We start from the raw sequence: 25,675 nt of genomic DNA, 5'->3' as shown, positions 1-25,675 counted from the left end.
AATAAATATCAGATCCAGAATGAAAATCATTAAATCCATCTCTTTTCAGATCACTTCCCATATAGCCACATGTACATCCCAAACCATTAAACTAATGTAATAACTGAACACAAGCAGAGGCCAACATCAGTGAAGTTTATTTCTCTCAAGATCTTTTGTTTCCATTTTAATATTTGTCCAGAAGTTCAAATCCCTCTGGCGAAAAAATCACGTTCTGCAAACAGCAGTATTGAATCTCTCTCTTGCTCTCTCTCATGTACAATGTTTGTCCACCTGCTTTCTTTCGGTCATATTGCATTTTAGCTAAATGCATCATGAGAAATCCAACATCATAGCAGACAATTCACATGACAGATAGCACAACACTGAACTGGAGAGATTTTACCTTTCAGACAGAACACGCTCAATACACCGATTCAAAACTCTTTCACAATCCATTATATTCCCTTTAACATTATAAAGCTCATTCATTCCAACACGCTTTCACTCCAGGTCAAGTATGGCTGCCAAAGCAAAGGTCTGCCTTAATTCTCACGCACAAACGAGAGAGAGAAGGGGAGGGAGACCCAGGGGTCAGAGAAACAGAACAGGGTTATAATATTCACACATACATGCACACACGTACACATACTAGCAAACACGCTTGCTCGCTCTCTCTCTCTCTCTCTCCCTCCCTCCCCGTAATTCTTCTGCACCTTGCTTTATTTCATGTGTATCTTTTCTCCATCTCCCATCCTTTCTCTGAATCATGCAGGATTGCAGGTTTGTGTTTCACTTCAGTACACATAGAAACGTCTGAAGAGCTAGCAGAGAGTCTCTGCTCTAGCTATGAGTTAACCTGGAGTTCTAAGATACTGTATATACTATACTCACAATATGATCATCAGTATCATAATCTTTATATACAGTCAAGAGTCTGACTGATATAAACCACATTTTTTTCTCCCAAGATAATTACTCTAGAAAATAAATTAAGTACCTGTGCAAATATACACAAATCCAAGTGTTCACATTTAAGACATTGGCGCCTTCCGGTGGCCAAATATGGGTACTACCCACAAAGCTGTAAGATGCAGCTGATTCAAGTCAACATGAGTGCACAGAGGGTCTTAATGGACATTTAACAGATACAGATCTCAGCAGTCCAGTCCAAACCAGACCGAGTCAGATTAGTCCGGGACTTATTACACTGCTCAGTTTGAAACAGAAGTCTCTCCATGACAGGAGTCCAGAGCGGACAGAACAATGACACAAGGGGTTTCAACTGGACGAAGAGGAACCGGGTCTTTCCAAATGTGCAGCACAAAGGTAGAGAAAAGGTGAGTGAGACAACGTAAAAAGTGGATCGGTAAGAGGATTCAATGGCATTTGAGTTGCTATGTGGCTTAAGTCAAAGTTAAAAGTCAAGAACCACAATGCAACCAGTAAAGCAGGTCATCACTGTTGTTTAGCACAAACTTTCAAGTGTGAAAATGTAGATCGGCCTTCGATGTACTGGATGCAAACGACAACCAATTCTGCACCACAAACTAGCATATCGGGCCAAATCGAAACCTTTTTATGAGCATGGGTGAAGTAGAAATGAATCCTTCTGTATATATGTAAAATGTCATAACACCTCAACCAAAGAGTCTCTAACACATCACAACCTGAACATCTGTATGACATTGCTGTCCACACCCTGATTGAAAATCTGCGTCACATTACCTACATACTCCATTATATTTAACATCTCTGGCAGCACCAACAGGGCCTAAGCACGGCATAATATAAAAACAACTTTTAACATATAACATCATATAACGTTTAACATTTATTGCTATTGCACCATTACCATCACTAATAATCACATTTTTGATCCACTCAATAGTAAAATCTTTTTATTTTAATGCTCAACTAATGCAAAGCACTAATAACTAGTTTTGCTCAAAAAACAAAGGCAGAGGCTTTTTTAGGTTTATAAGGGATCGGTCCATAGCAGCATATACCTTCTGTTCAATCACTACAAATCTATAAGAGTAACAGATTCACAGATGGCTACGATGGCCAGTCCACAGATATTTTTTTAGACCAGAAAAACTGCTTATAGACATCTGGGCACCCGTAGGGTAACTCTGTTACACAGCATTGTTAGGATTTGGCATGGCTACTGAAATGCTTCTACGGGGATGCCAAACTATAGAAAGACTGGCTTGCCACATACAATACAGCTCTTTTACAAGCCCTGTTGGTGCATTTGCCCCTACAAAACCTATTCAACAGGGAGAGCACCAAACCTTTCCCTGCACCAGTCTCCTGCATTGTAGATATCTGGTGCATTTGTAATATATTTGTTTCTATTATTTCCGTTGGTGCTATGTATACTATACACACAATAGAAATTCTAATTTAGATTAAGTAGTTAAATTAGGTTTGTGAAAGTTCTATTCAGATATCCACAATGCAGGAGGTTTGTCTTCACAAACATTAGTTCCTTAGAGCCGAATCGATCTTACTTTACACAATCACACATGCTGTAACCTCACTCTGATCAGGTAACTCTAATGGTACAGGATCATAGAATATTCGTAATCCAAAAAGTGTCAAAACAAAAATTAAAACCCAAGTAAAGAGCTAACAACCAATCACAAAGCCAGTGTAAGAAGGATCAGAGTCAAGTCAGTTGGCATCAATGTCTCTTCTATATCTGGATAATAAATCATTTAAAGGTGATAAGTAAACTGGCACTATACTTCAGAAAACACGTTTCCTAGGGAAGAAAATTTCACAATCTCAAGAACAAAGTGTAGTGTGTTCCACTACACAACTAATGGATTGGCATATATCCTCATCAAATTTTGGACACCAGCGTGTCTGATTTCCATTTGGGTGGGCACCGTGAGCTATGATGACGTAATGATGTGTTTGCCAACTTCATATTTGTGCATATAGTTCATTGGCAGCTACAGTTCTACGTTTTCAATGATTCAATAAGTTTATGAACTGTGTATTAAAAAATGGATCGCAAGACATGTTAATAAACAAAAACATCAAAAACGATGACCCGTTTAAAATGACGAGACTTGTTGAAAACATACAAAAGTGTTTAAAAAAAGAATGACATCAATTATTGAAGTAAGAATTTCATGACTACAATGAGAATAAAAATACTAAACTGGATTCAATCCAGATCCAGTGAATGAGGCTGCTCGGAGTGGTTGTGTGTATTCGTGTTCCGATGTGTGTGTGTGTTCAGAAGCGCTCGTGTTTCATGTTACGCATGAAACGGGGTGTGCTTGTATTTGTTTTTTAGACGTCAGTGTCCCGTGCCTTTAAAGTGACTGCATTGTAAATGTGTGTGTGTTTAAAGTTTCGGTGTATGCAGTGTGTTGACTGGAGGGAGCAAATGTTGTTTAAAGTCTATAACACATAGGTGGGCAGGTCAAAGTCACTTCGATACTGAGGGCTCGTATCCGAGACAAATTTCCTCCCCCATCCCCTCAGAGCTCCACCTCTTTAGAGATCTGCGATGCGATGTGCCTGAAGGCAAGGGGGGCCCCCCACAAGCGTGTGTAGCGTACTCCGTTAGCCTCTGCGGGACCCATACTCAGTTGGCACACCTCAGCTTGGAAGGCGACCTTCGACCCTGCTGCCCCATGACTGCAGCACAGCAGAAATGGGCCAGCGTGCCGGACCTGGCAGCCACACCCCCTTGCTGCCTCACGCAAGGCCAGTATCACTTCTGCAGGGGCCCGGGGGGGACGGGAGAGATGACTCCTTACATCCCACCCCCCTCCCCCGCCCCAGGGCTTGGACGCTTTCTGATCCCCAGATAAATTGCCACTGGTAGACAAAAACAAAGTATGAGAGGCATCAATACTCGGAGAGAGGAATATGTTATTTGGGGAGGGGGTGTGGGCACTACTATTATTTGAACTGCAAACCCTTGGAAATCACATGCAAGTCTATGAAGAGTTTTCTTAGGGATAGTTCGCCCAAAAATGAAACTTCTGTCATCATTTACTCTCCCTCTTGTCATTTCAAACCTACATGACTTTCTTTCTTTTCCAGAACAAAATATATTTTGAAGAATGCCGATAACTGTACAACGGCGGTAGCCATTCACTTGCATTGTTTTTGTATCCATGCAATCAATACAAGTCATAGTCATACAGGTTTAAAATAAGTAAACGATGATCAAAATTTTTATTTTGGGTAAACGATCCCATAGAAAACTAGATTATGTGCATGGATGCTTTGGCAATGCTTGATAAAAACACTGCAAGTTGGCAAGTTGAAATTAAAATGCAATAAATTGCATCAAAAGATTCGTCCTGTCTGCTTTTAACTCTTAAGAGTTTTTTAGGGGACGGAAATGCATATCAAGTCTCACCTTGTGACCGGAGATCTGCAGACTCCCTCAGATTCATTTGCGACCCTGCAAAGCAAGACACATTTTTGAGGTGATGTGCTTCACCCAAACAGGGTCAGATCCATGCAACAGAAACTTCTTCACCATAAACGACAAGCATACATGCATGCAGTACATCCTAAATCCTGTCTGAAGATAATCAAAAAATCTTATCAGCAAGTTAACATGGTTTCAAAACCTGTTTTCTATGTATTTCGCTGTATGTCACTGGATGCAGTGAAGGGTCCATGCAAACCAATAAGAGACAAAGCCTCCATGCACCACTATTCAGACTTTCCTTACTCTTTCACCGTGTCTACACGGACACGACAAAAGACATTAGAAACGCATTAGAAACCATTATAATAAAAAAAAATTCAACACCGGATGCGGCGCTGCGAGACACGACAGACCCATTAAGAACAAGCAGCCTTGTCGCGTCCGGTGTAGACACGGTGTAACATCCTGTTTACCGGCAGGATCTCAAAGGGGACATACGGGCATGCCAGGTGCCAAGACAGACAGACGTGCAGCGAGACGGGCAACAGACAGGCATACAGCTGCAGGTAGGGGAACTTACTAACTGTTTTGGATCCCTGTGGAAGAGTGCAACCCGACACTGATTTATTAGAGCCCTGGCGTTTAGAGGGGTCAAGATTGACCCTAGAAGTGAGAGACACAAGGGGAATAGCAAGGAAGAGAGAAAGAGAGAGGACGAAGAAAATCAAATAGGGTCCGTGAATGAGTGGCAGTCCAAGAAATAGTGAGAAAGAGAAAAGACAGAGAAATTAGAGGAAGAGGATATAAATCTGTAAGCATGGGCAGCTTGAAACAGAGGTAGAATAAACAACAGAGATTTTTGAAGCGTGACGAGTATAAAACAATCGTCCAAGAAAAACTTTTTCAGCTGCTTCCTACTATAGTATTACTGTTAATATTGTTCACACTTAAAAGTCATCCAGATTTTTTATTTAGAGGTCATGACCAGTAAGCCAGGCATCCAAGGTCCAAAAATACATTTCACTAAGGATCAATTGTGGATAAAATTGATGTTATGATTGTGTCAATAACAGTTGGCCAGCAACTTTCTACGAAACTGTGACATAATTTATGGCTGAAGTCAAATAGTAAGAATCATAATCTGACTTCAAATGAAATAAACTAAATTAAAAACAAAGAGAAACAAACTATCATATTCTATCAAAATAAATTAATATAGGCAATCTGAAGTTTTTGATTTTCCATCACATAATGTGAAATAATCCTCACATTATTTTATAGTATATATTTAGATTTATAATATAATATCGCATAAGAGATTTATCTTCATTGTTAGTTTTTGCTGACACACATGGGACGAATTTACGGTTTTAACCGCAACTACCACAAATTATTTTTCTTCAGAAGCAAAATGACAGAAAATATAATGTCTTGTGTAACAGGCAAAAATATATTTTGCATTTGATTAAGTACTTCAAGCTTATTTTTCTTACCACATTGGCAGATATTTTTGCTTGTTTTATGCATAAATGTAATAATTTCTTTCAGAAAAGGAGTTAATATCCTCAATATCTTTGCTTCTCAAGTATTTAAGATTGTTTTATATCTGTAGTCAAAACAAGACAAAAATACTAAGTAAGAAATGTATTTTTTGAAACACTGTAAAAAATTAAACGGATAGCTACTTAAAAATGTATGCTAACAATATTAAACCAAATAAGTACTTTAAAGCTTTTTTTAAAGCAATATTTTAATGAATAAATCAAGTAAAATTACCTAAATTATTTAACCACATGTCACATGATAAACCTGATAAAGAAATACTGATTTGAGCACTGGAGTTAACTTCTTGATCTTTTTTTAACTTCAGTTCAACATTTATTATTGTTTACAACATATATGATGTAGAAGTAAGCTGAGTGTTATGGCATTAGCACCATTACTGTTCACATAATGAAAAACACACACCATGAGCTCTCCCGTAATCTAAGCACAAGCACCACTCTTCTGAACAATGGTAACCACGAAACTCAGAATAACAACAAGAATATCTTCTAAATCTTAAAGACAACTGAACAATAAACACTATCAAGTCTTTCATTTTACTGTAAAGCATTTAAAATAACACTTTACAGAAAAATTACTCTCCTAATGATGTGGCATGCAGGGAACTCTAAATTCACTGCTCAGTTAGTGAAATTAACTAAAATAATTCATAAGAATAACATAAAAAAATTAAGTAAAGATCCTTTATACAAGTTTAAGTGGGTTGAACATGATACAATTAAGTTGAATTCACTTATTAGGGTTCGAGCCCGAAGGGCTAGAAACCTATTGTATTTGTTAGTTTTATTAGGGTTCGAGCCCGAAGGGCTAGAAACCTATTGTATTTGTTAGTTTTATTAGGGTTCGAGCCCGAAGGGCTAGAAACCTATTGTATTTGTTGGTTTTATTATTCTTCTTCTTATTATTATTCTGCCATAAAACTGATACTGCAGCCCAAACCGTAAGGCCGACAGAGCTGAGACTTGGTCAGATGGTAGTAGTCCTTGTCGCTACTCAGATACACGGAGCCAGCCATATCGACCCATAGGTGGCGCTATAGCAATACCAAACGCGTTTGCGCTTGTTACTCCGAAACCGTTTGTCGCACACCCAAGTGTCTTATATCAGTGTAATCACTGGCTCAAAACTTAAAAAACGTATATCTCCGATTTCATTTCCGCCATTATAGATTTTTCGCTAATTAGCATTTTATGAAAAAAAAAAATAATGAACTAGTCCCTGGATTTTTGCCCTATTGGAACCAAACCAACGCTGATGAGTTCTGTGGAGTGTGAATATGAATAATTATTAAAAAAAAGTTCAATTTTCAATTCACGGTCGCTAGGTGGCGCTAAAACATCCAAACCGGAAGTAACATATTTAGCTAAAATGGCCATAACTCCTGAACTGTTTGAGATATCTTCATGGGGCTTGGAACACATGTGTAGACCCTCAGTCCGGGGTCACAATAAAAAGACAGTGGCGTTTGGCCACTAGATGGCGCTATAATTTGAATGAGCTAGAAAATGTCTATAACTACGCAACAGTTTGCCCGATTGACTTATTATTTGGTATGGTGTGTCTTTGTCTCATTCTACATAATTATCTAAATGGACATTGGCGTATATCAAAAAACATGGCCGCCATTGGTCGATGAAGTTTGAGCACTCATTACGCCGGGTTAACGGAGGCCGATCAAAACGCCACTCACTGGGCTTATTTGTCTCATGGTCCTGACGGTGTGTAAGAAACATGAACTTATTCGGCCACCTGGGGGCGTAATAGCGCTTTTGGAGTGCATGCACAACTGTGTATCACGTGATATTTGACATTTACCCAAACTATGGTTATAATATGATAGTACTCTTCATTCTGAGCAACTTTGCCTCTGGAACAACTTCTATTGATCAAACGGTTCGTGAGTTATCGCTGATGATGTCAAAAACCTACTTTCGCGAACTAGTTCCTGGTTTTTCAACCGATCGGAACCAAACCAATGCAGATGACTTCTGTGGAGTGTGAATGTAAATAATCATTGAAAAAAAGTTGAAATTTTTCTTTCACCGCTGCTTAGGGACGCCAAAACTTAAAATGGTCTGAGCCTATCACATTAAAATGGCCATAAATCCAGAACGGCTTAACATATCATCATGGGGCTCAGATGATATGTGTAGACCATCACTCCAAGGTCACATACAAAGGAAGGTGGCGTTTGGATACTAGGTGGCGCTAAAACATTAAAAAAGGCAAAATGTACATGTATTTTGGTGGCCTGGACAACTTTGTGTCATGTGACATTTGACTAATACACAAACTATTGATATCAAACGATAGATCTCCTCATTCATAACAACTTTGCCTCTTGAACCATTGATGTCTATCAAATGGTTTGTGAGTTATTGGTGATGATGTATAAAACCTACTTTTGCAAACTTGTTCAAAGATTTTCAAGCAATTACAAAATTTCCACCACAGTACATTTCTCTGGACTCTCTAGGTCAATAATCATCAAAAACATGTTGAGTTTTTTTTTTGTTTTGTGACCATAACAGGGTCCTTTATTATATTAGCGTGAAACAAGTGTGGTGAAGGTCACCACTCCTTAATAATTAATCCAACTGACTTGCCATTAAGTACTATTATACATATTATGACACAAAACAAGCATGCAACATGTGATTCTTATCGGAAGAGGCATGCCTTCACAACAGTCAAAAAGGTGAAATATCATACATTTAAAATTACTATTTTAAACTTGTCTTTAATAAATACATCATTTGCTAGTCAAATTGCTAATCAGCCAGTCACATAGCATAAACTCAATCCATTTTGGCATCTAGACGTGGTAAACACACTTGCTGAAGTTCAAACCGAGCATCAAAATGGAGAAACAATTGGATATATGGTATGGGATATATTAGATAACACATACCACCTGAGGATTGTTGCCAACCATGTCCATGTTTTGATGGCTACTTCCAGCAGTAAAAAAAATCGACCATGTCAGAAAGCTCAAATGATCTCAAACTGGTTTCTTGAACATGACAATGAGCTCACTCTACTCCAATGGCCTTCAGAGTCACCAGACTCAACCAAATAAGCATCACTTAAATGGCAAGGTCTTCTGGAATATTGTTGCAGACCATGAATGTGAATCAATTATCTATTTAAATTGGTCGTATTTTTTTTATCAATTCTTCAGAACAAAAAATAAGCTATTTTGAAGAATGTGCATTGTATTAAAAAAAAGACCTATATCTGTGCAATAGAATGTTTTAGAGACACAGGAGTTGCTTTGTTTTGCTAATGGCTTCGTTCTTTATCAATTGACAGCTGCCAAGCCACACCCTTAGCAACCAAACAGATTATTTTTTGCAATCGTCTAGCCAGACCTACATCTCTGCAGTAGAATATTATAAAGACACGGGGCTTGGTTCGTTTGACTTGTGGTTTGATGTGTTATTAATTGACAGGTATTAATTGACACCCATGGCAACCGAACAGGTTAGCTTAGCAACCGTTTAGCAAGATCTCTATCTCTGCAACAAATCATCATAGAGACATGAGAAATGGTTTATTGCACTCGTCCCTTAGGTATTATCGGTTTACGCCCGTTTTTGCATACGAGTGTACGCATGCATGGTCTGTATTAAAAGTTACCAACCGTTTCTGTCATATTTCTTGGTGTGGAAGAGTGTCATTCGTTGTGGATTTGTTACGGTGCCATTCCTGAGCCTAGTTGACAATGGCAAGGCCAATAGAGGCCTTAGACTGCTCGAACCCGCTAAATGCTGCTTGCAGCTTTAATTAGGGTTTCGAGCACGAAGTGCTGAAAACCTATTGTTTTTGTAAGGATTTTTAGGGTTCGAGCCCGAAGGGCTAGAAACCTATTGTATTTGTTGGTTTTATTATTCTTCTTCTTATTATTATTCTGCCATAAAACTGATACTGCAGCCCAAACCGTAAGGCCGACAGAGCTGAGACTTGGTCAGATGGTAGTAGTCCTTGTCGCTACTCAGAAACACGGAGCCAGCCATATCGACCCATAGGTGGCGCTATAGCAATACCAAACGCGTTTGCGCTTGTTTCTCCGAAACCGTTTGTCGCACACCCAAGTGTCTTATATCAGTGTAATCACTGGCTCAAAACTTAAAAAACGTATATCTCCGATTTCATTTCCGCCATTATAGATTTTTCGCTAATTAGCATTTTATGAAAAAAAAAAAAAATGAACTAGTCCCTGGATTTTTGCCCTATTGGAACCAAACCAACGCTGATGCGTTCTGTGGAGTGTGAATATGAATAATTATTAAAAAAAAGTTCAATTTTCAATTCACGGTCGCTAGGTGGCGCTAAAACATCCAAACCGGAAGTAACATATTTAGCTAAAATGGCCATAACTCCTGAACTGTTTGAGATATCTTCATGGGGCTTGGAACACATGTGTAGACCCTCAGTCCGGGGTCACAATAAAAAAACAGTGGCGTTTGGCCACTAGATGGCGCTATAATTTGAATGAGCTAGAAAATGGCTATAACTACGCAACAGTTTGCCCGATTGACTTATTATTTGGTATGGTGTGTCTTTGTCTCATTCTACATAAATATCTAAATGGACATTGGCGTATATCAAAAAAACATGGCCGCCATTGGTCGATGAAGTTTGAGCACTCATTACGCCGGGTTAACTGAGGCCGATCAAAACGCCACTCACTGGGCTTATTTGTCTCATGGTCCTGACGGTGTGTAAGAAACATGAACTTATTCGGCCACCGGGGGGCGTAATAGCGCTTTTGGAGTGCATGCACAACTGTGTATCACGTGATATTTGACATTTACCCAAACTATGGTTATAATATGATAGTACTCTTCATTCTGAGCAACTTTGCCTCTGGAACAACTTCTATCGATCAAACGGTTCGTGAGTTATCGCTGATGATGTCAAAAACCTACTTTCGCGAACTAGTTCCTGGTTTTTCAACCGATCGGAACCAAACCAATGCAGATGACTTCTGTGGAGTGTGAATGTAAATAATCATTGAAAAAAAGTTGAAATTTTTCTTTCACCGCTGCTTAGGGACGCCAAAACTTAAAATGGTCTGAGCCTATCACATTAAAATGGCCATAAATCCAGAACGGCTTAACATATCATCATGGGGCTCAGATGATATGTGTAGACCATCACTCCAAGGTCACATACAAAGGAAGGTGGCGTTTGGATACTAGGTGGCGCTATAATTGTAAAAATGGCTAAATGTACATGTCTTTTGAGGGCCTAGACAACGGTGTGTCACGTGACATTTGACTAATAAACAAACTATTGATATCAAACGATAGATCTCCTCATTCATAACAACTTTGCCTCTTGAACCATTAATTTCTATCAAATGGTTTGTGATTTATTGGTGATGATGTAAAAAACCTACTTTTGCAAACTTGTTCAAGGATTTTCAAGCAATTTCAAAATTTCCACCACAGTGCATTTCTCTGGACTCTCTAGGTCAATAATCATCAAAAACATGTTGAGTTTTTTTTGTTTTGTGACCATAACAGGGTCCTTTATTATATTAGCGTGAAACGAGTACGGTGAAGGTCGCTACTCCTTAATAATTAATCCAACTGACTTGCCATTAAGTACTATTATACATATTATGACACAAAACAAGCATGCAACATGTGATTCTTATCGGAAGAGGCATGCCTTCACAACAGTCAAAAAGGTGAAATATCATACATTTAAAATTACTATTTTAAACTTGTCTTTAATAAATACATCATATGCTAATCAAATTGCTAATCAGCCAGTCACATAGCATAAACTCAATCTATTTTGGCATCCAGACGTGGTAAACACACTTGCTGAAGTTCAAACCGAGCATCAAAATGGAGAAACAATTGGATATATGGTATGGGATATATTAGATAACACATACCACCTGAGGATTGTTGCCAACCAAGTCCATGTTTTGATGGCTACTTCCAGCAGTAAAAAATGGACCATATCAGAAAGCTCAAATGATCTCAAACTGGTTTCTTGAACATGACAATAAGCTCACTGTACTCCAGTGGCCTTCAGAGTCACCAGACTCAACCAAATAAGCATCAGTTAAATGGCAAGGTCTTCTGGAATATTGTTGCAGACCATGAATGTGAATCAATTATCAATTTAAATTGGTCGTATTTTTTTATCAATTCTTCAGAACACAAAATAAGCTATTTTGAAGAATGTGCATTGTATTAAAAAAAAGACCTATATATGTGCAATAGAATGTTTTAGAGACACAGGAGTTGCTTTGTTTTGCTAATGGCTTCATTCTTTATCAATTGACAGCTGCCAAGCCACGCCCTTAGCAACCAAACAGATTATTTTTTGCAATCGTCTAGCCAGACCTACATCTCTGCAGTAGAATATTATAAAGACACGGGGCTTGGTTCGTTTGACCTGTGGTTTAATGTGTTATGAATTGACAGGTATTAAATGACACCCATGGCAACCGAACAGGTTAGCTTAGCAACCGTTTAGCAAGATCTCTATCTCTGCAACAAATCATCATAGAGACATGAGAATTGGTTTATTGCACTCGTCCCTTAGGTATTATCGGTTTACGCCCGTTTTTGCATACGAGTGTACGAATGCATGGTCTGTATTAAAAGTTACCAACCGTTTCTGTCATATTTCTTGGTGTGGAAGAGTGTCATTCGTTGTGGATTTGTTACGGTGCCATTCCTGAGCCTAGTTGACAATGGCAAGGCCAATAGAGGCCTTAGACTGCTCGAACCCGCTAAATGCTGCTTGCAGCTTTAATTAGGGTTCGAGCCCGAAGGGCTAGAAACCTATTGTATTTGTTGGTTTTATTATTATTATTATACTTCTTCCCTAGAACTGATACTGCAGCCCAAACCGTAAGGCCGACAGGGCTGAGACTTGGTCAGATGGTTGTAGTCCTTGTCGCTACTCAGATACACGGAGCCAGCCAAATCGACCCATAGGTGGCGCTACAGCGATAAAAAACGCGTTTACGCATGTTACTCCTAAACCGTTTGTTGCACACCCAAGTATTTTATATCAGAGTAATCACTGGCTCAAAACTTAAAAAATGTATATCTCCGAATTCATTTCCGGTATGCAAATTTTTTCGCTAATTAGCATTTTATGAAAAAAATAAAAAATGAACTAGTCCCTGGATTTTTGCCCTATTGGAACCAAACCAACGCTGATGAGTTCTGTGGAGTGTGAATATGAATAATTATTAAAAAAAAGTTGAAATTTTCATCCCCCATCGCTAGAGGGCGCAAAAATGTCCAAAACGGAAGTAACATATTGAACTAAAATGGCCATAACTCCTGAACTGTTTGAGATATCTTCATGGGGCTTGGAACATATGTGTAGACCCTCAATCCGGGGTCACAGTAAAAAGAATCCTGCGTTTGGCCACTAGGTGGCGCTATAATTTGGATGAGCTACAAAATGGCCATAACTACGCAACAGTTTGCCCGATTGACTTATTATTTGGTATGGTGTGTCTTTGTCTCATTCTACATGAATATCTAAAAGGACATTGGCGTATCTTAAAAAACATGGCCGCCATTGGCCAATGAAGTTTGAGCACTTATTAGACCGGGTTAACGGAGGCCGAACAAAACAACGCTCGCTGGGCTTATTCGTCTCATGGTCTTTAAGGTCTGTAAGAAATGTGAACTCATTCGGCCACCGGGGGGCGAAATAACGCTTTAGGAGTGCTTAAACAATTGTGTATCACGTGACATTTGACATATACAGAAACTATTGGTATCATAGGATAGTACTCTTCTATCTGAGCAACTTTGCCTCTGGAACAACTTCTGTCAATCGAATAGTTTGTGAGTTATCGCTGATGAGGTCAAAAACCTACCTTCGCAAACTAGTCGTTGGATTTTCGACCGATCGGAACCAAAACAATGCAGATGACTTCTGTGGGAAGTGTTTGTAAATAATTATTGAAAAAAAGTAGAAATTTCCTTTCACGGTCGCTTAGGGGCGCCAAAATAAAAGAATGGGTGGAGCCTATCACATTTAAATGGCCATAAATCCAGAACGGCTTAACATATCATCATATGCCTCGGGAAATATATGTAGATCATCACTCCGAGGTCCCATACAAAATAACATGGCGTTTGGACACTAGGTGGTGCTATAACAGTAAAAATGGCTAAATGTACATGTCTTTTGGTGGCCTAGACAACTCTGTGTCACGTGACATTTGACTAATACAAAAACTATTCATATCAAACGATAGATCTCCTTATTCATAACAACTTTGCCTCTTGAACCATTGATGTCTATCAAATGGTTTGTGAGTTATTGGTGATGATGTAAAAAACCTACTTTTGCTAACTTGTTCAAGGATTTTCAAGCAATTTCAAAATTTCCACCACAGTACATTTCTTTGGACTCTCTAGGTCAATAATCATCAAAAATATGTTGAGTATTTTTTAGTTTTGTGACCATAACAGGGTGCTTTATTATATTAGCGTGAAACGAGTATGTTATAGGTCGCTACTCCTTAAGAAATAATCCAACTGACTTGCCATTTAGTACTATTATACATATTATGACACTTAACAAGGATGCAAAATGTGATGCTCATAGGAAGAGGCATTCCTTCATAAATGATAAAAAGGTGAAATATCATTCATTTCAATGGTTTTCTTATAGAGTCACCAGATCACAATGCATGTAGCTTTGCTTAAGGAACGATAAATGTGTGCAGGATAAAGGTGTGTAGTGTGCATGTGTGTATGTTTATGGGTATCATTTCCCTCTGTATCATAAGAGTGTAAATGCACAGTATAGTTCTGTGTGTCTTGCGTGATCGAGACTGTGCATGTGTGTGGAATGAAATGTGTTTCACAGGAAGACAGTGTTAAAAAATATAATGTATTACACATTAAACGTTGCTGCATATTTACACATCTATAAATATAGCACATGTCTGGCTGCTTTTATGATGCTGTATTGATATATATATATACAACACACCTTTATTAGATAAAACCAGTTTAATTGCATGTAAACCCAAATTGCTACTCAGCCAGTCACATGGCAGCAACCCAATGCATTTAGGCATTTAGACATGGTAAACAGGACTTCCTGAAGTTCAAACCAAACATCAAACTTGAGAAGAAATGGGATATATCATGTGAGGCGCGTCTACCAAAGAAACATAATTTAAATGGCACGGCCTTCTAAAATATTATTGCAGACAATGTCAATGTCTTACTGACCACAATGTATTCATGAATATGAATCAATGTATCCATTTAAAATGGTCCTAAATTTTAATTCAATTTTAATTCTTCAAAACACAAAAGAGGCTATTTTGAAAAATATGCATTAAATTAAAAAAGACCAATATCTCTGCAATAGAATGTCATAGAGACAAAGAAGTTGCTTTGTTCTACTCATGGAAAAGTGTATTATAATATGAAGGTGACAAGCTATGCCCATAGCCACTAAACAGATTAGCTTAACAATCATTTACACAGACCTATATCTCTGCAGTTGAATATTGTAGAGACACAGGGGTTCGGTTAATTTCACTTGTGACTTAATGTAATATCAATTGGCAGGTGCCATACCACATCCATAGCAACTAAACTGTTAACTTAGCAACCATGAAGCTAGACCTCCATCTCTGCAATAGAGCATCGCGGAAACACTGGAGTTGTTTCGCATGACTTGTGGTTTAATGTGTTATTAATTGGCAGGTGCCATTCCACGCCAATAGCAACCAAACAGATTAGCTTAGCAACCTTTTAGCAAGATCTATATCTCTGCAACTGTATTAAACGTTTCTGACATTTTACTTGGTGCGCTAGAGTGTCGTCCGTCCTTGATCTGTTATGGTGCGATTCTTGAAACTGGTCGGCGATGGCAGACGTACCTTAGATGCCTTAAATCGCTCGAACCCGCTAAATGCTGCTTGCAGCTTTAATTATTCTTATTATTATTATTTTTCCGCCTTAAAACCGGTCGCCCAGCCCAAACCGTAAATCGTAGAAACTTGAGGCTTGGTCAGTTGGTTGTATCTGTGCAGGTTACTCAGATACAGTGACCCAGCCAAATCGGCCCATAGGTGGCGCTACAGCGATGCGTAACGCGTTTGTGCTCGTTACTCCTAAACCGTTTGTCGCACACCCAAGTGTTTTATATCATTGTAATCATTGGCTCAAAACCTAAAAAACGTATATCCCCGATTTCATTTCCGGTATGCAAATTTTCCCGCTAATTTGCATTTTAGAAAAAAAAAAAAAAATGAACTAGTCCCTGGATTTTTGCCCGATCGGAACCAAACCAACGCTGATAAATTCTGTGGAGTGTGAATGTAAATATTCATTGAAAAAAAGTTGAAATTTCGATTCAGGGTCGCTAGGGGGCATCAAAACGTCAAACCCGGAAGTAGCCTATTTCATTAAAATGGCTATACCTAGAGAACGGTTTGAGATATCTTCACGGGGCTTAGACCATATGTGTCGACCCTCAGTCCGGGGTCACAATAAAAAAAACTCGGTGTTTGGCCACTAGGTGGCGCTATAATAGCAAAGAACTCGAAAAGGGCTATAACTAACCAACCGTTTGCCCGATCGACTAATTATTTGTTATGGTGTGTCTTTGTGTCATGAACCTTGACTGTATAAAAGGACTTTGGCGTTTCTCAAAAATCATGTCTGCCAACGGTCAACGAAGTTTGAGCACTCATTAGACCGGGTTAACTGAGGCCGATCGAAACGACACTTGCTGGACTTGTTCGACTCATGGTCCTGAAGGTCTATAAGAAACGTGAACTTATTCGGCCACCGGGGGGCGAAATAACGCTTTTGGAGTGCATAAACAACTGTGTATCACGTGACATTTGACATATACAGAAACTATTGGTATCATATGATAGCTCTTCTCATTCTGAACAACTTTGCTTCTTGACACGCTTCTGTCAATCAAACGGTTTTTGAGTTATCGCTGATGATGTCAAAACCTACTTTCGCGAACTAGTCCTTGGTTTTTCAACCAATCGGAACCAAACCAATGCAGATGACATCTGTGGAGTGTGAATGTAAATAATCATTGAAAAAAAGTTGAAATTTCCTTTCACCATTGCTTAGGGATGCCAAAACTTAAAATGGGCGGATCCTATCACATTAAAATGGCCATAAATCCAGAATGGCTTAACATATCATCATGCGGCTCGGAACATATGTGTAGACCATCACTCCAAGGTCACGTACAAAAGAAGGTAGCGTTTGGACACTAGGTGGCGCTAAAACAGTAAAATTGACGTGTATCTCATATCTTAAACAATTGTGTATCACATGACATTTGACACTTACACAAACTAATGATATCATTTAATAGTCCTCCTCTTCATTCTGAACAACTTTGCCTCTTGATTCATTGATGTCACACAAACGGTTCACGAGTTATCGGTGATGGTGTTTAAAACTGACTTTTGCTAACTAGTTCTTTGATTTTTTTTAAGCAATTTCAAAATTCTCTATTGCAGGTACATTATAATTGATCATAAAGATTATGAAATGACCATGCCAGTAAACATTCATAACATTTAGTTTGATAATTATTCAAGGGAATGTATTCAATTATACAACAAATCTCTTAGATGGTGTGTGACTATGTTCCACATTATAAATGTGGTAGCGAAATGGCCAGGCTCTGTGCACGACTCAAGTATCTTCAGAGAGTTATGCACATTATTTGGACGTGACAAGTCAAATAGACTTTACAAACTAACTGGATTACTAATTTTGGGCCTTTTTGGGCCTAACAGAACTGCACTTTTCTATTATACAGGTGACTATGATGGAATCCTGCTAGGGGACAAAGGCTACACCTGCAGGCAGTATTTTATGACACCATTACCTGACACCAACCAACTTTGAATAAGTTTATTTTGTTGTTTTTATTAAGGGAAAACAGCTAGTCATGAGTGTATAATCATGCAACGCTACTTTGAGGTGATACTGATCATTTCTATAATTTTTCTGTGTGTGGGACTTTGATCCATCGTGGGTTCATTGGGGTTTGACCCCTTAGCCTGTTCGTGGATGCATAACTGCATTGAATGGCGCAAATTCTCGAAACCCGCTTAAAGGCTGCTTGCAGCTTTAATTCTTATTATTATTCTGCCCTAAAACTGATGCTGCAGCCCAAACCGTAAGACCGACAGAGCTGAGACTTGGTCAGATGGTAGTAGTCCTTGTCGCTACTCAGATACACGGAGCCAGCCAAATCGGCCCATAGGTGAATCGCTACAACGATGAAAAGCGCGTTTGCGCCTTATACTCCTAAACCATTGGTCGCACACCCAAGTGTCTTATATCAGTGTAATCACTGGCTCAAAACTTAAAAAACGTATATCTCCGATTTCATTTCCGGTATGCAAATTTTTTCGCTAATTTGCATTTTATGAAAAAAAAAAAAAATGAACTAGTCCCTGGATTTTTGCCCTATCGAAACCAAACCAACAATGATGAATTCTGTGGACTGTGAATGTAAATAGTTATCGAAAAAAAGTTGAATTTTCCATTCACGGCCGCTAGGTGGCGCTAAAACGTCCAAACCGGAAGTGGCATATTTAGCTAAAATGGCCATAACTCGTGAACTGTTTGAGATATCTTCATGGGGCTTGGAACATATGTGTAGACCCTCAGTCCGGAGTTATAATAAAAAAAATGTGGCGTTTGGCCACTAGGTGGCGCTATAATTTGAATGAGCTAGAAAATGGCTATAACTACGCAACCCTTTGCCCGAATGACTTGATAATTGGTATGGTGGGTCTTTGTCTCATGCTTCATGAATATCTAAAAGGACATTGACGTATGTCAAAAAACATGGCCGCCATTGGCCAATGAATTTTGAGCACTCATTACACCGGGTAAACGGAGGCCGATCAAAACGACACTCGCTGGGCTTATTCATCTCAAGGTCCTTAAGGTCTGTAAGAAATGTGAACTCATTTGGCCACCGGGGGGCGAAGTAACGCTTTAGTAGTGCTTAAACATTTGTGTATCATGTGACACTTGACATATAACCAAACTATTTGTATTATATGATAGATCTCCTTATTCTAAACAACTTTGCCTCTAGAACAACTTCTGTCGATCAAATGGTTTGTGAGTTATCGCAGATATTGATAGAAACCTTTCTTCGCAAACTTGTCCCTGAGTTTTTGACCGATCAGACCCAAACCAATGTAGATGACTTGTGTGGAGTGTGAAGGTAAATAATTATCAAAAAAAGTTGAAATTTCCTTTCACGATCGCTTAGGGGCCCCAAAATAAAAAAATGGGCGGAGCCTATCACATTTAAATGGCCTCAAATCAACAACGGTTTAACATTTCAGCAAGGGGCTCAGGAAATATCTGGAGACCATCACTAGGATGTCACATAAAAAAGAACGTGGCGTTTGGACACTAGGTGGCGCTATAATAATAAAAATGGCAAAATGCACATGTCTTTTGGTGGCCTAGACAACTGTTCGTCACGTGACATTTGAGTAATACACAAACTATTGATATCAAACGATAGATCTCCTTATTCATAACAACTTTGCCTCTTGAACCATTGATGTCTATCAAATGGTTTGTGAGTTATTGGTGATGATTTAAAAAACTACTTTTTCAAACTTGTTCAAGGATTTTCAAGCAATTTCAAAATTTCCACCTCAGTTCATTTCTTTGGACTCTCTAGGTCAATAATCATCAAAATCATGTTGAGTTTTTTTTTGTTTTGTGACCATAACAGGGTCCTTTATTATATTAGCGTGAAACGAGTATGTTATATGTCGATACTCCTTAATAAATAATCCAACTGACTTGCCATGTAGTACTATTATACATATTATAACACTTAACAAGCATGCAAAATGTGATGCTCATAGGAAGAGACATTCATTTCGATGGCTTTCTTATAGAGTCACCAGATCACAATGCATGTAGCTTTGCTAAAGGAACGATAAATATGTGCAGGATAAAGGTGTGTAGTGTGCGTGTGTGTTTATGGATATCATTTCCCTCTGTATCATATGAGTTTGAATGCACTGTATAGTTCTGTGTGTCTTGTGTGATCGAGAGTGTGCATGTGTGTGTAATGAAATGTGTCTCACAGGAAGACAGTGTTAGAAATATAATGTATTACACATTAAACGTTGCTCCATATTTACACATCTATAAATATAGCACATGTCTGCTTGCTTTTAAGATGAGTGTTGATATATATATATAACACAGCTTTATTAGATAAAACCAGTTTAATTGCATGTAAACCCAAATTGCTACTCAGCCAGTCACATGGCAGCAGCTCAATAAATTTAGGCATTTAGACATGGTAAACATGACTTCCTGAAGTTCAAAGCAAACATCAAAATGGGGTATATTGTATTATGTGAGGTGTTTGTATAAAATTAAGCATAATTTAAATGCCATGGCATTCTAGAATATTATGAATGTGAATCAATGTATCTATTTAAGATGCTCCTGGCCTTAAGCCTTAAAAAAAATGTATACACGTCTATCATAATGTATGGCAGGTGCCATGCCACATCCATAGCAACTAAACAGGTTAACTTAGCAACCATTAAGCTAGACCTATATCTCTGGAACAGAACATCGTAGAGACATGAGAATTGGTTAATTTCACTCGTCCCTTATCTGTTTAAACCTGCATATGAGTGTAAGCATGCGTGGTCTGTATTAACCGTTGCTGACCATTTCTTTCATTTTTCTGGATATGGGTAAGTGTCATCCGTTGCGGATGTGTTATGGTGCGATTCCTGACCGTAGTCAGCGAAGGCAGTCGACCTTAGTCCCCTTAGACTGCTCGAACCCGATGATTACTGCTTGCAGTTATATTTAATTTGTGCATTTAGAATTCCAAGATTGTTTCTATTATTTTAACTAATATTTTAGATAAAAAACAGGGGCACACTGAATTTAGTAAAGACTGAATTAATTTCATGAAATCTACCACAACACAGAATAATTTTTTACAGTCCAGTCCTTAAGACCTCATTTTTATTTGTCCAGTTACTGTTTCAAGGGAGACTGAATCCTGATGCTGCAAGTGACTCAATACCTGGGCTGGCTGCAAGTGACCTGGGCTGGCTGTCTCGAATGTACATCTTCATTCCAATGTCAACAGGACAAAATACCTATTATACACTGTCAATATTACATATTATATAAATAAACCTAAACAACATTTTGTTTCACTGTAAGTTATAATTCCCTTGTCATTGGAACGATAGAACTCAAGATTTAGCTATTTAAGGATCACTTATATGTGGACCTGAAACATCTCTTTCATTTCAGAGACACATTACATCACTTCCACTATGTGACGTGTAAATCTTTGTTTAAATTCACTGCTGGACTTATTCTGTATTTTCGTATTTATTTCTACAATGGGTGTGTGTGTTTACAGTTCCGTCCTTACCGGCGTGTTAGTTTGGAGGTGAGCTTGGTGAACAGGTTAGAAGTGGCCCGGCTGCGGGCGTTTGGCGGCAAGGCTCCAGCGTCATGGCTGAGGGTGGGCGATGTGGGTGGAGGTCCATAGGTGGCCGGCACACGGTCACGGAGCTGACCCCCGTGGAAGGTGCTACGGATGGTGGATCCACGTGTCAGTCGACAGCGCTCGCCTGAGGAAGACGAGGATGCGCCTGCTCCGACAATACTGAGTGTGGAGGGAGAGCTTGGGGGGAGGCGATGAGACAGAGAGCTGAGGGGAGACAGAAACAGAGTGAATATGAGGCAGACACTGACCTGGGGCCCGTTTCAATAAGGAGGTTTAACCAACACAGAGTTAAAATGTGAACTCTGAGTTGATTTACACCAAGATGTGAAAGTTTTTGGTTTCAGAACAGCTGATTTGAGTCTATCAACTCCGCGTAGACTTACATTGAATTAAGCGCTTGCATCACAACATGATCAATGGAGCTCTGATATTATGATAAACCATGGAAACGGCCCCCAAAAAATCCCAACATGTCGGCAGGATGCTTAGCATACAGTGGATTTACTAATGTGCTGAAAATTCATAAATGGATAAATGTATCAATAAAAAATAATTAGTGAGAAAAAGCAAGGGAAAGATTATGCTCTGATGTAATACGCGTCCATGATGGCTGATGTTATTGATGTAAGGATGGATGATGTGTTTTGCTATATCTAATTCACTGTAAAGAAATCAGTTCAATAAAAATGCACAGTTAAATGACAAAATCCCACTCCTGTCCTAAATTGCTCTTTATTATTGCAGCCTCTTCACATGCAGAATCCTCTATAAAGCACATATGACATTTAAGATACTGAGAAGATCTCTTTGTTTATTAAAATGTGTGCCATGAATGACTGTATTAATGAATGAATGAGGTACACCACTTGAGCTTTTAAAAGGGGGAGGAGATGGAAAGATCTCTGGGTTTACCAAAGAAAATCTGCTCCCGACCAGGACAGGTTCACAGAGTAAGTTACTATGGTTACTGACTCTGAGTATAAGTTACCTCTCTTTCAGAAACGGGCTTGAGTTACCCAGATTTCTCGGGTTTGACATACCTCGCATTCTGAAACAGAAAACTCAGAGTTTACCTCATTTCAGGGTTAATATACTCAGAGTTTTCACAAAACCTCCTTTCTGAAACGGACCCCTGGTGAGTAAAAATTTCATTGAGTGCCTATATTTGAGTGTTTTTGTCACCTGTTGTCTTTGCCGTTCTGCAGCAGCGAGTGGCGGTCAGTGCTGGTACGATCTGTACATACGTAAGTATTCCTGCGGGTCATAGTACTTCCTGGGATATTATTCTGCAACAAACAACATTTCTTTAAATCAACATTACAAAATATCATATTAATACACATTTTATGATGTTTTCCCTCTTTCCAAAGTCTTTTCCAAACCCTCCCAGCCTCCCTCATTCCCTATCTCTTACGGTGGTGGCCGTCATCTCTTTGCGCCGGTCTGGTATCTCTGCCTTGTTGGGGTTGTTAGCTGTGCTGACCATCGGGCTGGATGGAGGGAGGGTCCGACTGCCCATTACACTGCAGCTGGCCTTCCGTGGTGGCATACGGCTCTCGCGTAGCTCGCGATCTCCGCCGCTGGTCGGGCTGCGCTTAGGGTGCATCACAGGCATGCTGGGACCACCTGTACATGAAAAGATTATTACAGCAAAGAACTAGTATCACTAGAGTACTTCATACATTTCTGTTCAAAGTTCAAGCTTCATTGAGAGTCTCATACAGAAGTCACTGTGCCGTCTCTGGCGATGGTAGGTAGAGGCACTGCGCTGAGTCTTGCTGTGTGAAGATGATGAAGAAGAGGAGTGTTTGTTGGTTCCGTTGGTAATTGGGCTCGGTCGCGCCCGTGGCAACGTCATACTGCCACTCACTCGGGACTCAGGGGCATCCTGTAACCATAGCAACAATGTCACATTCTCAAGTTGTACCAAGCAAGAATTTAGGGTGATGGATAAATTGATGATCTTGTTTGATTTTCATCCATTCCTGGAAATAAATACAACTTAGAAGTGTGTTACCTCTGTCTTAAGGCCCAACAACAGATATGTAGCCGTGACTTCATTATATTTCTGACTGAGTAAAGAATCTTTAATCTCTTCTGTGGTAAAACCCATGCCGACCATAATCTCTATAGAAAGAGAGAAGAAAGACATACTTTCAGAAACGTTTTTTTTCTTTTACAGAAATCTTTGTAAGCAAACTATGACTAAAACAGATGCTCACCAATGCGGCTGGCGTCACTGTAGTCCTCCACTGGCTCAATGTGGGGCTTTAGGTCCTCACCCTCGTACCCTGTATTCATCCACTTGTCCTTCATCACTTGCTGTGGGAAGAATACAGGATACTGAATAGGCATAAACATCACAGCTTGTCATTTGACGTCAGAGATTCCATAGACATACAGTATTTTCTGATTTCCTTTGAGGCATAATTCAACCAGAAAAATACAATTTTGTCATCATAACTCACCTTCTTGTCATATCAAACCAGTATGACTTTCTTGAGCACAATACAGAAGAAGATATTTCGAAGTTTGTTGGTAAACAAACAATATTGCCCCCATTGATTTTATGAACACAAAACCACTTCTTGACATTTTTTTGAACAACAGCTGGATGAATAAATGATGACAAATTTTTTTTGGTTGAATTATCTCAGTTCAAATAGTTTATATTTACATTAATGCATTTGGCAGACACTTTATCCAAAGCGACTTGTATTGCAATGTATTATACATCTATTTCTGACTATGTGCAATCCACTGGGATCGAGCCAATGACCTTTGCGTTACTAGTGCCATGCTCTAACCACAGAACCTCAGGAAAGCTCAAATTTCTTCAAATTATACCCAATACACTACGGAATACAAAGACTTTACAGAAAAATCTTCAATTTTTTCTATTCAACACTGCTAGTAATCTCTTTCAAACGGACTGTTTGATCACGTATGAACTCAAAGAGAATTTTCGTCAGAAATTTTGCTGATAAGATAATGTGTGATAGAAATGTCACAGAATGTTACAATTTGTACAGTATAATGTGTCTGTGTGTGTTTCGATCTGTACCTCTAGAGTGCAACGTTTGGAGGGATTTAGCACAAGAAATCTGCGCAGGATCCCCTCACACTCTGTGGACATGTAGAAGGGCACACGATACTTTCCCCTCAACACGCGCTCACGCAGCTCCTGCAAAAATGGTAGAATAGAAAGTGTTAATTGATAAATGTATAAATTGGTTAAAGAATTGCTTCATAAAGTAAATTTGAGTGGGTCAAAATGAATTAAAGACAAAGAAATTTGTTACAAATGTTAGAACCCAAATAGCAAACCATGTTAATGTGAATGACATGCATAGAATTGTTGGTGTCATTACTATTTCTATTTCACAGCAAATGAGTACAACAATATGTTACTGTAACGTTTCTGCTGTGCTGGATTTTTTTAAATAGGTAAGAATTGATGAAGACTGGACTAACTGTACCTTGAGGTTCTGTCCATCAAAAGGAAGAGACCCGCTGACCAGTGTGTAGAGGATTACTCCCAGACTCCAGATGTCCACCTCTGGCCCATCATACTTCTTGCCTTGAAAGAGCTCTGGAGCTGCGTAAGGCGGGGAACCGCAGAACGTGTCCAACTTATTCCCCAGTGTAAACTCATTACTAAAGCCAAAGTCTGCAATCTTTATATTAGAATCTGCATCCAGCAGCAAATTTTCAGCCTATAAAACAAAGACACGAATGAATAAAGGAGAGTGAAAAAATAATTAAGATGGCAACTGTGTGAAGGACAAAACATAACAGATGCTGAAACAAAATACTAGATTGTAGAGCTGCAATGATCCCAACAATTCTGAAGTCAATACCTATTTCATTAATAAAGCAAAAAGCTTAAAAAGACATGAAAAAGACCTGAAATCTCACATACACATGTCTCTCTAAGGGGCTCTATTTTTTGCTTGTTGAATGACAGGAACAGGCACATTGGACTTAATCCAAATCCACTAATTTAATACAATTTGTCTATTACCTTATGCCCCTACTTATATTTAAAACACCTATGCAGCTATCTGCATTAATACCTCACCAACATTTGCAACAAGATTTGCATTTGACTGTTTGTACGCAAAACAACGTACAAGGAACTAAAACTCGGTCATAAAGACAGTATCTGTCCAACTTTAG

At 38.9% G+C, this 25,675-nt stretch overlaps 1 protein-coding gene across 4 annotated transcripts in view; it reads right to left on the bottom strand.

The window, feature by feature from the left end:
- Nucleotides 1-121: 121 nt before the first annotated feature.
- mark4a (MAP/microtubule affinity-regulating kinase 4a) overlaps nucleotides 122-25,675 on the bottom strand; it is a 35,484-nt gene continuing 9,930 nt past the window's right edge. Inside the window, exons 8-18 of one of the 4 annotated variants that reach the window (XM_056745105.1) lie at nucleotides 24,976-25,212; nucleotides 24,561-24,680; nucleotides 23,719-23,818; nucleotides 23,514-23,623; nucleotides 23,219-23,384; nucleotides 22,911-23,122; nucleotides 22,679-22,782; nucleotides 21,419-21,700; nucleotides 4,971-5,053; nucleotides 4,373-4,417; nucleotides 3,629-3,822 (exon numbers count right to left, since the gene is read on the bottom strand). In XM_056745105.1, coding sequence (XP_056601083.1) covers nucleotides 3,758-3,822; nucleotides 4,373-4,417; nucleotides 4,971-5,053; nucleotides 21,419-21,700; nucleotides 22,679-22,782; nucleotides 22,911-23,122; nucleotides 23,219-23,384; nucleotides 23,514-23,623; nucleotides 23,719-23,818; nucleotides 24,561-24,680; nucleotides 24,976-25,212 — 1,524 coding nt within the window. In that variant the 3' untranslated portion in view covers nucleotides 3,629-3,757. Of the gene's footprint in view, nucleotides 3,823-4,372; nucleotides 4,418-4,970; nucleotides 5,054-20,922; nucleotides 21,135-21,418; nucleotides 21,701-22,678; nucleotides 22,783-22,910; nucleotides 23,123-23,218; nucleotides 23,385-23,513; nucleotides 23,624-23,718; nucleotides 23,819-24,560; nucleotides 24,681-24,975; nucleotides 25,213-25,675 lie in introns of those variants that run through there. The other 3 variants (XM_056745104.1, XM_056745106.1, XM_056745107.1) reach the window with 3 other exon arrangements.

Source organism: Triplophysa dalaica, chromosome 4 (genome assembly GCF_015846415.1).
Source record: "Triplophysa dalaica isolate WHDGS20190420 chromosome 4, ASM1584641v1, whole genome shotgun sequence".
NCBI lineage: Eukaryota > Metazoa > Chordata > Actinopteri > Cypriniformes > Nemacheilidae > Triplophysa > Triplophysa dalaica.
The sequence above is the reverse complement of the archived record's forward strand: the minus strand, read 5'-3'. Positions and strand labels throughout refer to the sequence as shown.